The sequence below is a fragment of the Pararge aegeria genome, chromosome 19 (genome assembly GCF_905163445.1).
Source record: "Pararge aegeria chromosome 19, ilParAegt1.1, whole genome shotgun sequence".
Classification (NCBI taxonomy): Eukaryota; Metazoa; Arthropoda; class Insecta; order Lepidoptera; family Nymphalidae; genus Pararge; species Pararge aegeria.
The window spans coordinates 5921451-5936989 of record NC_053198.1 but is presented as its reverse complement, the minus strand read 5'-3'; the positions used below and the strand labels follow the sequence as shown (position 1 = coordinate 5936989).

The 15539-nt window shown below is 34.3% G+C and overlaps 1 protein-coding gene across 3 annotated transcripts in view; it reads right to left on the bottom strand.

The window, feature by feature from the left end:
- Positions 1 to 6983: 6983 nt before the first annotated feature.
- The window catches only part of LOC120631873 (hypoxia-inducible factor 1-alpha-like), a 127635-nt gene continuing 119079 nt past the window's right edge, over positions 6984 to 15539 (bottom strand). For 2 of the 3 annotated variants that reach the window (XM_039901536.1, XM_039901534.1), the window contains exons 8-12: positions 13578 to 13867; positions 13301 to 13506; positions 12915 to 13215; positions 12674 to 12831; positions 6984 to 7819 (exon numbers count right to left, since the gene is read on the bottom strand). In XM_039901536.1, coding sequence (XP_039757470.1) covers positions 7253 to 7819; positions 12674 to 12831; positions 12915 to 13215; positions 13301 to 13506; positions 13578 to 13867 — 1522 coding nt within the window. In that variant the 3' untranslated portion in view covers positions 6984 to 7252. The remainder of the gene's footprint in view (positions 7820 to 12673; positions 12832 to 12914; positions 13216 to 13300; positions 13507 to 13577; positions 13868 to 15539) is intronic. The other variant, XM_039901535.1, reaches the window with a different exon arrangement.

Below are 15539 nucleotides of genomic sequence, written 5' to 3'. Positions count from 1 at the left end.
AGAGTAACATTTTAATTGTATATTAGAGCTATTTTTACTATTTTGTAGTTTGTAAAGAGGTTTTATTGACAAATTTTAACTTTAATCCCTAGGGTAAACCCTTTCCCTTTTAACTTTAGGGTAAACCCTGACCACTTCTTTATTGGCTGGATTATACGGTTGGGCGACGTGAGGCGGTGGGCTACGCGCATTATTATGTGAAATAGTAAATAAAAGTTTGTTTTTGGCTATTCGTAGTGCCTGGTAAATTAGGCCGCTCTTCGATTTCTCATATACAGGATCTAATTGATTGTCTATGTTTACAGATAATAAAACCTTTATTGGCACTGAGTACAGTAATACAGTTGTGTTTATATTCTTATTGGAGGAATGTGGTACGCTAGGTCGGTTGCATGTTTAATTTTAAAATGAAAACTTGTAGTAGCTTGTACGAGTATATTGCTGCAAATTCTGTTGTGCAAAATTTCTGAATTGAATTAAGAGGTCTAAAAATAGTGCAGTCCTTTTCAACTGGTAGCATTAAGATAAGGACAGCACCATTCCTAGTCCTGCCAATGTACAACAGAAAGAATATGCACCATTATCTCATGTTATTCAAATTTTTACAAGTACATATAATTGATTTTTCAACGGAGGTCAGGAAACCCAAAAGATGGTGTTTATTTAGTCCAACGGCGAAGTCAAGGGGTAATTTCGAGTGTCAAGTGACAGCGAACGGAATTTATCTTCCTTAAAATTTATTTGTTTAAATTTTAATGCAGCTAACATATGAAGTACGTATACATAGAAACTTATACAACTTTGAGAACTAGATTGAGGCCAGTTTTCTTGTAGGTACTATCTATTTACCGAAACTCAACTAAATTGGCAGATAATAAACATTTAGCGCTAGAAAAGGATAGCAGTATTCAAAGACATTCCCTTTAAGTTAAGTATTATTAGATTTAGAGATTTATCTTCCACCACTGACGGTCAGTGTGTACAGCGAAATTGTTGGGAATGAGTGTATGAGCGTCATCCAGTGATATAATTTCATGTTTTAGCTTAAAAGTTCCAAGACTTGCTAGCAGCTGGTGCCACTGTCTTAAGTCATCAAAAATAAAACTAGGTAAGAAATGGTATATAATATTGGTTTCAATGCATGAACTAAGTACAAACACAGACCTCAAGGCAAGAACTGCTTCCACAGGATTTTTAATTGCAGAAACCTTCAATCAATAATTTAGGTAGGTACCTACTGTCTAGTAATGCAGTCCCATACGAAATTATAGTGTACAATTTTTACTGACAGTTAGCTTTTCGCTTTAACATCCTTCTCAGATCATTAGCGAACAAACGAATTTAAAGCTTTTTGCAGTAAAACACTATAGCTATGAAGTAATTAATAGCTATACTGAAATGAACATATGTTCATTGGATGTAATTAAATTTTTGACGAAGAAATAAAACCACATTTATATCGACAGAAATTTAATTTAAAAATATATAAAATAATCTGATTTATGTATTTACAACATACAATTTCATTCATATAAAGAAAATATACGATTATAGAAATAAAAAATACATATTAATTTACCATAGTATTATATGGATTATAATATTATATTGATGAGAAGGTAGAAGTATTTATTCTATGGCACAGCGATATTTCATTCAAGACATAAAATATTTTAAACTTTCAAATAAGAATAGGAAAGGAGAGTGGCAGTACGATATTTTTTATTTAAAAACAAATATTAAAATAATTATTATAGACTTAAAAATATGTAAACATATTAACTTTACCACTTAATAATAATGCATTTTGGCGGTACATTTATATAATAGTGTTAATTGTTTTAACCGCCATATGTTCGCAATCCTAAATCAAAACTATCAACTCAAAAACTTTGTCTTTTGATTCGTACGGGAATAATACCGTAGAACTGCTTTTGAAATTTCATCGTCCAGTGCTATTCCAAAGAGTGTTGTAGCATATTATTTTCTGGAATAGATAATTATAAATGCTCAATTATAATATAAAAAGCAATGTTTCGAGTTGAAACAGTTTTGATGAAGGGGTGCGTATTGTCCAGTTTAAAAGTAAAACCGAATCTACTCTTGTATACTACGCACTTTAAATAGAAAGAGTAACAAAATGTAGCATAGATAGGTAATTATATTTTTGAGTTTGAAGGGACTTTTGAGTCATAGACAGTTAAAGTGGTGGTTCTATCCGTTCGCATTACTGTCTTTCATGCGAATATAAGAACACCTTAGCTTCGACTAAGCCAAAAATAGACGAGAAAAGGCTCTAGGATCCCGAAATACCCTTATTTGTTATAGTGTGTGGAGAGAGGAAGCAATTAATAAATGATAAACAACAATCAAAGTCAAAGACAATAACAAATGAAAGAGTTTTTAGTTGGGCCCGGACTCTTATTTGACCCGCTTTCTCATCTAGGAAGAAGGGAATCTCAAAAGATATCTACTCCTATTATTAAAAAATTAAAGTAGTTAGCATTTATTTTATTTGATAGTTTACCTATCAAATTTTGCCGTCGGAGTACCTATTTAGTGTACAAGAGTAGTTACAGATGTCTAATCCAATCCAACTTATATGAATAAAACTAATTGTTACGTGAACGTACATAAACTATCGAGATTTTAATAAAAACAATTGCATTCTATGACATTAATGTCATACGTGTGTTAGGAGAAAACATACCTACCTACATTGTACTTAAACTGTACATGAGATAACGGTGTTAATTTCGATTCGTTATCACTAACTTTTGTAACAGCCCCCAACATATTTTTTTAACTGTGTTCACATGAGCTTTCTTAGTAGCAAACTAAAGAAATTAGGTTACCGATTCGTGGATGGGTGTTTATTTTTCACGGGCAGTTTGTAATAACCGGTAGTATATCAATACTTTTTTTGGTCAAAGAGGCATTTTGCAGCTTTTTATGCCAGTTTTGTAAACCCAACTGATGAAAGACTGGGAGATTACATGCGGTCGATACTAGCATTTATCATCAGCCACGTGCGACTAACGTGTATTTGGAATTCATTGTCAGCAACAGACAGCCGCAGCGGGCAGAATACAAACATTTTATCCGATTACATCCACTGACAAGGGATAAAATTTTCTTGTCCACCAGCTGAGGCAACAGGGAAAAGGAGAAGTTTACCTCTTTCGCGTAGAAAATGTCTCCTGCCATTGCTAATGTGTGCTAGCTATGTTGGTGGGCTTGGTCTAAGCTGGATCTAGACACGACTGCATCTGAACTGAAACCTGGACTGCGATCACTCTGAAACTTCGATGCAGTTACATAAACTGCAATACAATAGCAATCAAGACACATTTTTGCAGTCCAAATGGAGTGTTTACGTTTAGCTACTTATATGTATATCTTCAAGTTCTCATGTTCAAATTCCAGTAACCCACGAAACTCTTCATTAATTCATGGTTTTCTTATTTCTAGTTGAGTATAATAACTTTTTAATTAAGTATATAAAATAAACAACATACTGGACCTTGTTTACTAGAATCGTTAAATTCATAAACAATTATTTTGATACCATGACATTTTAATATGTATTTCAAACGAAAATTTAAACTATTGTGATTTGTTAATATTATAATTTCCAATAAATAACAGAAATTTTATCTGCGTTCAAAGAAAATTTTGTTAACATAAAATTACTGAATTGATAATGAAGCCCTCTTCAGAGTGACTAATTCTTTTTATTAAAATAAAAAAAACTAAATTAATATGTGACTATGATATTGAAAGTGGGCGTTAAAATAATCCTGGCTGGAAAGACATTACAAAGGCATAACGTAATAAGTAAAACGTCTTAGTTAATCTAATCGTTGTTTTGTTACTCTATTAATAAATTTAATTTCGTGAGAAAGGTACTGAAAATATCCGTCCAAAAATTCTTTGACGCCTTTTTGTTGAATTATAGTCAACTTATTTTCTTTTCTCATCATTTTATTCCCATTTTGGGGAATTATCAAATTTCAGTTTGGCCACATTGGCGCTGCGTGATATATAAAGCAGTAGAACTTAAATAGGCTGATGACAATTAAGTTAATTATTAATTAATAAACATAATAAAATTAATTCATTTTCATTTCCAGTTTTGTTCCCATTTTAGTGAATAATCGAATTTCAGCCTGGCAGCATTGGATATGCGTGATAAATAACTGAGGATATAGATATCCTAACTCTCTTGGGAGAACAGGCCTTGGCCCAGCAGTGGGATATGAGTAAAGCTGACTGTGATTCGGCCCAAACGATATTTAATCGTGTTTCTAAAGTCACTTACACTTAATTTACACCCATACTTACATTTATAATATAATATACAAATACATATCATGTAATAAAATCTATACTATAATGTTATACTCTAAGAACCATTTTCACGCTAAGTCACATCATTGTATCACCGAGGATTCCACTCGAAATGTAAAATCGATACATAATATAATATCTAAATCGATACTTAATTACACTAATATTAATATATGTTCTATAAAATTCATGAAAAAAGTTAACAATGTTGCTAGTTTTGTTGAACACTAATCTCTAAAGTAACCTTTATATATATTAAACTAAGACAGGTCTTTAAGTGAAAAAGATTGCCTTCACGCGTCAGATGCAGGGGACAAAAAAATTATCCCCCTATTACATCCACTGAAAAGGAGTAAAATTTACTTTCACAAGCACATAAACAGATAAAAGAAGGTAAAATTTATTACAACCACTGACAAGGGATAAAGTTTACCTTCCCGAGCACAGCAACTGGCAAAACAAGGTATATGAACATCATTTGCACCCGAGCTCGGAGAGTGGATAAAAGTACCGCCGATTTATATAATAGGTACTGATCATATTTTCAGGAATTAAATCTTATACTTAGAGTATAAGCTTTGCATCTGCTCGCAATCGTAGAGGAGTTTGCGAGTATCTAAACATTGCAGCGTCTCTGTCAAATGAACCTAATAATCCTAGTTTTGGAGTCGTGTATTCTGGTACCTACTACTGATTTTTATTTTACAATCATTCCTCATGAAATTTTTGCAATGTGAAGATAAATTTCTTCTTTAAAATAATGGACACTAGGTCATTTTAAACTCTGGCATTACTTTATACACTGTAACGTCTGATCAAAATGTACCTATGTCATTCTTAAAGCTTTCACACTTTTTATTTCGTTCACACTTCTGTAGACAGTTTGTAAAATAGAAATCAGTATTACAGAAAGTAAGCCTTTAAAACTAGGTGCATTAGGTTAATTTTACTCTGACGTTCGTGTTTTAAGATTACGGAGATTTGTGTTCAACCGACTTAGCACCAGCCCCTTATTGTATAACTTATCCAGCAGTTCTTCTTCTTCCTTTTTTGCTTTTTTGGCTTTTAGGTGTGCCAAATCGGCACGTTGTACTTCGCCAATGTCACGTATACTTGGAAGATCCACAAAGCTGATTTTCAAAAGGTAAACATTATATAACTGTAGCACTATACTTTTTATAAATCTTAGTATTTCAAAATAAGGCGTTCGTAATGTATCTAGAAGTTATAGGGATCAATTATCGTTTGAAATTCGTCAATGGCTAACTCTTTACCACTATTGGGCTATAAAACGCATTTTGAGCGAAAGTACCGTTCATAATTCAGCCAATTAAAAAATGTGTTTCAAATGTTTCCCTCTGTCATCTCCATACAAATTACTTCTTCTTCTTTGAGTTAATGGCTTTTAATTATGAGACCAGATAACAGCCACTAACAATTCGTATGTTTTTATAAAGACGGCAGTTGAGCAACCTGTCAGAAAAGTTATACAATGCGGAAGCTGGGTGTTTGCGTTACGTTCATAAAACACGTTGGCTAACAAAAGGTAACTATGAGGACAATATGTGGAACCCTTTCGATTGCTGTTTATTGTCGCCCCGGCATTGGTTTGAGTGATTCCTTTTGAACATCTCTAATATTTCTTCTTCCACGTTTATGGCATAATGGCGAGTGAAGATGGTGGCGTTAATCAATTCCGTTTCATATAAGTGTACGTTTAAACCAGCTCATCTCACGGATTATCAGTTCGTTTAGAGAAAATATTTTAGTGTTAGATAGGAAATTTACTGAGAAAGGGAGAATATACAGATCACGCTACGTAAATTAACGTGCGTCATGACTAGTTTCTTATATGGCCTACGTGTTTCTTAATATTATTGTACCCGTACTTCGGTTTTAGCCACTATACATTCGAAAAATAAAAAAAAATGCCTTTCTCATTAATCATTTAAAGGTATAAAAAAAAGTCTTACTGATATGTTCCTTAGATAAGCGCGTTCAGACGTACAAACTTTTCAGCTTCGTATTTCGCTTTGGATACATCGTCAACATATTCAATTGCGTAAAAGTTAATTTCGATTGGTATGGAAACGATAGAGCGCCATCTAGTGACAATATTATTTTCTAGTACTAAATCTAGGTGGCGCTATTTCGATTTTATATAAGTCGTAGCTAATATCAAAAGCGCCATCTAGTGACAATAATGTTTCCCAGTATTGTAACTACATGGCGCTCCTCCGATTCTACAAATTCCACAAAAAAATTCACGCAATCGAATAGGAAGAAAATCACACCAGGCAATCAGACGACTACGAAAATAAAATTAGATAAATAATTAATTTATTTACCAGCTATTATACAACGTGTAACAGAATAACGAAATAATGTAGAAGGATGTATAAGTATATTTCATAAGGAATACTACCCTTCAAAAATATTAAATCAAAAGAAGTAATATTTATTTTCCATTCCATACGTACTTACGCTACGCGACGCGTACCTAATAAAGTGTCAGGAGTCATATGATATTATTTTACATGTGATGTTACGGCTGTATCTGATTTTTTTCAGTAAAAACTACGGCAGTGGTTTATTCAAAAACTATTATTTATTCGGCTTCTCAGATAAGTCTCAGAGACATTAAATGATGTAAAGTAAAGTATTATTTCTGTTTTCATTTACACGTTGTATATTATTCTCACCCGCTCGCCACTAATGTATAAAACTCTTGGAATGTTTGTGTGAAGTTTTGAACAATTTGAGACAAAACCCAGTTTTATGAAAAACAAGTTGAGATACCGTAACGCTTTCAATAGATAAACTAAGACAGTATTCATATCCTCCCACAATCATCCAACGGAAACGAGAAATCACTCTCCAATCACTCATCCGTTCGAAATTTTTAAGCTAGTTTAACGTCGTCAAATGCTGAGAGCAAGTCGCTTGGGTCTTGCAACATTTCCGAGTCGGGCCAAAAATCCGTAGAGGCTAGCGGCAGGTTGGAATCGAGGAGCATTTCCGACGATTGGACACGAAAGCTTGGACTCGTTTGCATCTTGTTATTAAGATATGGATCGTAGCCTTGCATAACGCCAGACGGTGATAGAAGCCTATTTGGACTGTACATTTGATAACTGCCGGCGGGTGATAAGGATTGGGGAGTGGAATAGGGGCTTAACACGCGATCCTTTTGCGCCGGACTTATAGCTGGGCTGTAACACGGAGTGTTTGGGCTCGATGGTAGTGAATACATTGGACTACCCACGTTTAAACTTAGTGGAGACATTACGTTGCTCGCTACACTTGTACGTATTGGGGTGTTAGATACGAGTGTATTGGTACGCATCTGTGCATTCGGCGCCGACTGTATGATGTTTATGACGGGAACCGGGATGTTTTTGTTGGCGAACATTTGATAGTTGGAGCGAAGCTGTTGACGGATCTGCTTCTTCGCTTGCGGATGTATATCCTGTAACACACATAAAAATTATATTAGTATTGATGAAATATTCGCGTAACCCTGAAATTAAACGGTTCATTAACAAACGACTAATGATGCACATTGATCCGACTAGCTACAAAGATGCTTTAAGGATAGTGAAGTATTTGCTTTAACCCTGAAGTTCAATTTACTGCGGTAATGATCATAAATACTTAATTTCTATTCATTTGCATACAAAATTCAGTCAACAAAAATTAAGACAACTAATTCAATACAGCAATATTGTCTCCGGCATAAAGTCTATTTATTTATTTATTATTTTTAAGAATTTATTTACGTCATTTTATGCTCCATTTATTTATATGGTGACATAATATTAGTGAAATTGGAAAACGTATGTAGGCCTGAACTGTATCATGCAGATTTGGCACGCGACTTTTATACCTAAGTATCTTATAAAATTTAATTAAAACAATACGCTACGCCTACGATTTTCGTTTTTCAACATGGATTTGTGTCACTATTTTTCACTCTTTTTTAACTACATCTAAGTAGGTATATGCTATATTGATCGGTTGCTGCGTGAAATATGGAAAAACACACACACTTTAACAATTATAACATTAACCAGCTAGAACTGCGCAATATACGGGCCGAATCGTACTAATATTTAATATTCTTATATCAGTACGCTGCGGCCACGTATTTGCTGCCGTATGTTCAGCAGTTCTATCCTCTATACCCAATATTATTCATCAGATATTCACGAGAAACGAAAATGCCACTATTCATCATAATTACATTTTCCTAAGAAATAAACTAAGATTTTCGTGGCTAATCAACATTTCTTAAATTATATAGATTTGTCGATGCATGGATTGTGGTCCCGTCGTGACCACTATACACTAGGTCGAAATATTAACAAATCCCAAAATATTATCGGGTTTGTACTATATTTAAGAAACAGCGGAGGTTAATAATCTACACCAAGTCTATCAGATTGAATTTAGTATTGCTATCTTTTTCTAAAGATTTTGGATTAGATGAATTACTAACATTAGGCATTGTTTCAATGTTCTCAGGTCTGGTTTGGGAGGCTTCGGTCGAGGTTACCGTATAGCAAACCGTTCTAGTAAAAAAAAAAACGATTGGGGATGCCACAGGTCAGCCCGTTACCATGTTAGACTGCATCATCACGTACCACCAGGTGACCCCGCCTATATATGTCATGTAAATATAGCTCAGACCTTTGTTACTCTTGTTTAATAAACTATGTATTTCAGTAGAGACGTATTCTACTAGGTTTTGTATTAGGTTTTCAATTACTTATATACTTTCGCAAGTTCTGCCACCCGCTTGGGTGCCATTTGCGTGTAACTAAGAAAGTTTATCTCGGTTACTTTCTTAATTAATGTTTTGTAAGTTGTTGACCTCACTAAGATACGTATCGTAAAGTCTTAATATTCGTGTTAAACGGTAAAATTGCTAATTAAATAAATAAGGAATAGTGTACTGTGTAGTCCTGTTTTGTTTATTCGTTTTTTATCTTTCTTCTATTTATACGATTAAATAAAACTGAAGTGGCTTTGACCGAAACAACTGTATCTTACTCAGCTCAGATATGTTGAACCATAGCAAAATTCAAACAACTATATTTTTAGTAGTTTATTCTGTGTGTCAGACCAGGTTGGCTAAAACGATTTCCTTTACGTAACGTACTTTACGTTACTTAAAATAAATCGGTTAAGTCACGTAACTTTTTCAGAAAATAAAGTCTTAGACCGCGTAAGGCAACTTTATACTTCGTGAATAAAATATACGAAAGCCCAATGTAACGAAAATCAACTTGTCTACGAAGTATTTAGTGTGAAATTCGTCAGGATGCAGTAACAAACAAACAAAGAGACTTCCGCATTTATAATATAAGTATAAAGTAGGATTTTTTTACTTAGGTACCTTATAATTGCATACATCTTTTTCAAAATTCAAACCTACTAATATTTAAAGAGAGTTGTGAGAGTTCGAGAAAAGTAGAGATAAAAAAATGGGCAAAGCTGCGGACTAGTTCTGTTGTACTCTGACGACATCGTTTCGATAGACAAAAGCTTTTGAAGCTCGTGAGGTAAGCGATTTCGTTCTAGTCTTCATCTTAGTTACTCTCTTTCATATAACTGATGACCTTGACTTTGAGTGGAAATTATTCATAAGCTGTTACGTTTGCTTATCTTCAATCGGTTGCAGGGTTCAGATGGCATTCGTTAAGTATACAAACTGATAACCTGTCAAATATGATCAAGAATACCTAAAAATGAGTGTTTTTTTGGTAAAAAGTGAAGAAATGTTTATTTTGAACAAAGCATGTATTGAACTTATCTCACTAATAAGTAACTAGTCATCCAGGCTAAGATTCCAGGAGATTATTATTTCAGAAATAATTTCGTAATCATCGTAATTATCATCAATATAATTTGTTGAATAAAAGTTAAAAGCGAAATATTGGTTTGTTTTGATTGACTTAAACTTTTTAAACGTCCATTTTTCTTTCTTAATAAACAAAATTATATAAATTATCACTAAATTCATTGAATTAAATATTTTTGTACCTTTGCGTGTGTCTAAAAACTATCAGTGATTATAAAATTATAAGAGCAATATTGCTGTATTAGTTGCCTCGAATTCTTGATAAGTGGTAACTTCTTATGGGAGGGTAAACTGTTTCGTTACGTAACGCGTTTTGGCTTCAGTCTGTATGGTTTCACTTTCTCCTACGCATACGGCAGCGTAGGCAGACTTTTCCTCTCTCTAACCCCCAGCATTAGCCTTATTTTACTTAAGCTTTTCTTAAGATATAAAATTTCAATTTTAAATAGTTCAACTTAGATTAGTTTAAGTCATCACTTCTGTCGGGCTTCCCGAGACACACACGTTTCTTTATATAATATATCTATCATATATATAGCACGTACAAAAACACACACACAAAATACATTCAACATACCAACATATGCACACTAGACACATACCACTGTAATTACATTTTGTATTGCTATTCATTAACCTAAAACTATACCTAAACGTTAGTTCACTGTTATCATAAAGATAATTATAGTTATGTACCTATTCTTAAATGTTGCACTTGAAGAGCACTGCCTCCTCCGAAGTTTTCCAATTTCTACATATCGATAATTTTTTATTGACCACAGATTGCTGTAACAATTGCTTGGATCATTTAACTAATAACTAATGTGTCTTTTTGTATACCATTATAATTGTACTTGTTTCTTTGTGCCCAATAAAGTATTCTATTCTATTCTATTCTATCATTCTTTCGTAATCAACTTCATAATTAAAGCTATATACTTCGTTAGGAACAGGAGAAGGGTGAGGTTTATTAAGAAGGTAAATAAAATCAATGTGCACCATTTCACCTATTCTCATCTCTTTAATATCGAACATTTTTTTTCATATTTTGATTTAGGCTATTTCGTCCAGGAAAAATACATCGTTGCCTTAGACTATAAATTTGGATAACAATGATGCTTCTACTACACACTAATAAAATTTATAATGGTGTATATTTATTTTAAAATCGCTATGACAATTATTATAAAGAACATCTGCAGAATTATGCTGTGTTTGATGTATTGCTATTGCAAAAGCTACTTGGTCGTAACCCGTCATCTCATACAAAATTGTCATCTTGACAGTTATGTAGGAGACGGCCAGTTTTTTATCAGATGACATATACCAAAAAGCAAGTGCAATTACAATTATCAAAACAGTCAAAACATTTACCCCGCTCTGTTTCCATATTCGAGTATTCCGTAGCTGCTTAAATATCTCTTAACTATAAAGTAAAAAATCAATAATAGTAATAAAAAAAATACTAAACAGTTCGATCGCTACGAATTAATACCTACTATGTACACAGCGAACAAAACTTTCAACAACACAACAACTATATTTTGTCTTCTAAATTGTACTTTGTTTGGTATGGCAGTGACAACAGTAAATTTAAAATAACTATAAAACCGTGTCTACAGACTGCCTAAAACTACCCTCGTTTCTAATATAAACTCTGAATAAATTTACACAACGACCGGCACACTAAAATATTTAAACCGCAGCCAGCAGTCTTATGTATTTAATAATAAAAAAATAACTATAGAAATATAACTCACTACGCGTAACTTAACTACAACGAATAAATAACGATCATCATCCAAACAGTTAAAAATCTATTTAACTAACGACTTTTGAAACATAAGACTGGAAAGCGCGGCAAACTCATACGCGAACTTCAACTTAGTACCTACACCTAGAAATAGTTTAATAGTTCATAACCACATCGATATGCGCAAGTTAAAACTTAGCACTAGAATACGACTAAAACGATTGCTTAATATTGTGTAACGCGAGGTGTTCATGACTACACCTACATAAATAAAATAAAACATCAAGTCCGAATGTTCCAGGCCGCAAGTCCGTAGAGGAATAGATACCTAAATTTAAATGAGTCTTCATCAAGCGTCAGCAGCCCTACTTCGACAATTTAATTGCCTCAATAAACTTCTGGCTGTATCGATATTATTTTATTGTCATAGGACTATTCTTTTAAGGAAACGACTTCATTGGAAAAGTATAAACGGTAGTAATATCACAAGTATTGACGGCACTGGTATGATAATTCGTATTCGATCCAGAATGTTCTGTGGGGAGGGCACCGGTTAATTGCTATGACGCAACTTTCGACCGATCACTGGACGCGCAATATCACAGTTATCACTTAAGACTGTCCAAATCATCTTAGGCTTTCGCTTTTTGACGGGGCCGGCACTGCACCATGCATATGTAGCCGGCGTCCACGTCACATCCGCTCACCAAGAGGTTCATGAGGACGCTTGAGGACGGTGTGCTCGCAGTCGGTACTGCCGGGGATGGACTACGCTTGGCACGTTTCGCAATCGGCTCTTCTTCCTGCTTCATCACCCTCTTTACACGCGTGTCCCACGAAGAAATACTTCTGCTCGGAATTAGACCTAAAAAATTAATGTATAATTAAGAATTTGCAAATAATGCGAAGCTAAAATATTTGTAGGGGTTCAATAAAAAATGTTCTGACCTGGATCTGAATATATGTTTGTAATAATGTCCTGGGGAGGCGGCCCAGTCGGGGGTGCTGCCAGTAAACGTTGCAGTGCTGGTGCCGAAGTTTGCACTTCAGATGGTTGTGGTTTTGCTTGACTGACATTATCCGGAAGAACCCCCCACATGACTGCCGGTTCCAATAGCGGGAGCTCATCGGTGATTGGGATAAACGGTGAGTTTCCATCGTCAATGTCATTATCTGAACGGTTATTGTCGAACGCATCTAATGAAAGTTCCGTTAAGAGTGACGACTGTTCACATGATGATTCGGTTTCCTAAAAATAAAAAATACATATTACAGATAAGAGTTAAATAACTGAGAAATACTCATTCAATGATATACAAAATAAAGCAACAAACCTGTGGTTCAGGGGACGACAGTAAAGAGTCTGCTATCAAAGAATCTACAGGGGATCCATTTGCCAAATCATCACCAAGTAGACTGCAATAATTGTCGTTTAACATAAAATCATCGAACATATCGAAAGGACTGTTCTCCAGGGAAATACAAGCATCACCAGCCGTCGGTGCTAAATGCGTCAGATCATCAGGCTCTTCTTTAAGCACTGAAAAGAGAGTAAGTTGAAGATAAATTCTTGTCAGACAAATTTAATAAAATAAAGCAAGCAACGGATACCTAAGCTTTTGCTGTTCAAGTGCCACTCACTTGTAAGTCCGTCGTTTCCAGAAAACGTGAGAAATCCTTTGTTCATTTCTTTCTTTCTGGGTACAAATATTTGCTCTGTAACGGGTATAGGACGCTCCTCTTCGGGGACAACTATGCCCACTATAGCACCGTTAGGTGGCTCAGAGCTTACGCAGATTTGTGGTTGGGCAGGTGCAGGAGCGATCGGAGCCACTATTGGCTTCAGATCCGCGTGCTGCACTTGGTGTGCAGCAAACACCTCATCTTTGAACTCGATACCGCTGTAATCAAACAACGAGAACATGGTAATTGTTCAAAACTATAATGTTCCAATATATATGGTCTATCGTTGCAGTTGTGAATAGTCGGCACAGTATAAAAGTTGTTTTTGTGTTAATTGAATGTGCCAAGATGCGAATGCTAATAGAAAACATTAGTCTTTAACTAACTATAGTTGCCGCTACGTTAGGTATGTAAAGACGCGACTAATAAGACAACAATAACTCAAGGCCGGTCTTCATCTAGTCATCATACAGCCAATAACAAAAACGATCTTATTCGTTCTAGACTTCATATTTTTTATATAAAATTTCCGAAAAGTTATAGTAACGTGAATGATATGAAAAAGGAGGTAAATGCTTGCTCAAGATTAATACATACCAGCTAAGTAAGTGAAAGTAATGGAACTTTGCCTCCGAGAAGCTTAATCTTTAGTTAACGTAGTAAATAAAATAAATGATAGCTATAAATTTCGATTAGTTGGTTTCAAGAGAAAAATTACATTCTCACTTGTACTACCGAACGGTTCCAATATTTCAATAGAAATACGTAGATGATAACAAGAATCGTCTACCACGGGTTTATGATACCTTAATTCAGTTTAATACAAATAAAACCGCAATTTAAAACTAACTGTATTTTAACAAGTAAAATAAAAGAACATAAGTTGTACTCCGTCGCACTGCCAGTATTAATTTGAATAAACATAAATAAAACGAAGCGATTATAACATGCCGTTCAGTATAGCTAACTGGAGAGAAACAAAGTACGGGATTAATTAATAAAAGTCAAGCCGCGAAGATAACCCTCGAATCGCCCCTCAGGGATATATTTGCGTCAATATAATATAATTTCAAAACGTCAAAAGTACAAATCTAAAGATAATAATATTGTTGACAGTAAACTAGGGTTCAAGTTTTCATGAACCCAATCTATTAATTATAATTTAATAATGGAATTATTTCCTTGATTGGAGATAATTCTATTACGTATACAATATTAGTTACCTAAGTTACGTCCTAAAATAATAAAGTTGGTTCCGATTACACCGCAGTTTGTTTATCTTTACAGCAATTTCTACAGAGAAGGCTTTTGAAATGAATCGTTTAAAATTCAGCTTTAGAAACCATTTGGTATAAAACACTTGAATAAAATATACAAATCTAAAAGAAGTGAAATCCTTATGTTTTTTCATGACCATTCCTTAAATACCCGTTTAAGAGTCAAATGAAAAAGATTCTGGGTTAAATTAACCACCAAGGTGCCTACTTCACTTTAAAATTTAGGAGGATTTAAATAAGTGGCCGGTAATAATAGATCTAGAAGATCTAAGAAAATCAGGTATTATAATCAAACGCAAAAAAAAAAGCAAAAAGCGGAAGTGTGCACGTCTTGCCAGTTAACTGATTGTTATGACGTATAAGATAACAAACGTTACCAAAATACCAATTCATCGTGAGCCAGACATAAATCGTAAGAGGGTGTGTTTTGGTAGTTGCATTTACGCCGTATTTAGAAAGTGAAATTGTTAGAGGGGGATAGTTGAATGGGTGGATGAAAAGTACGAAGGAGATGTACAGACGGTAGTAAGTCCGGCCTTGTTAACGACCTTGCCTCTCGGCTCCCACCCCCTACCCACATCCTCCATGTTTTCTTTGAAGCGGCCATTCACCA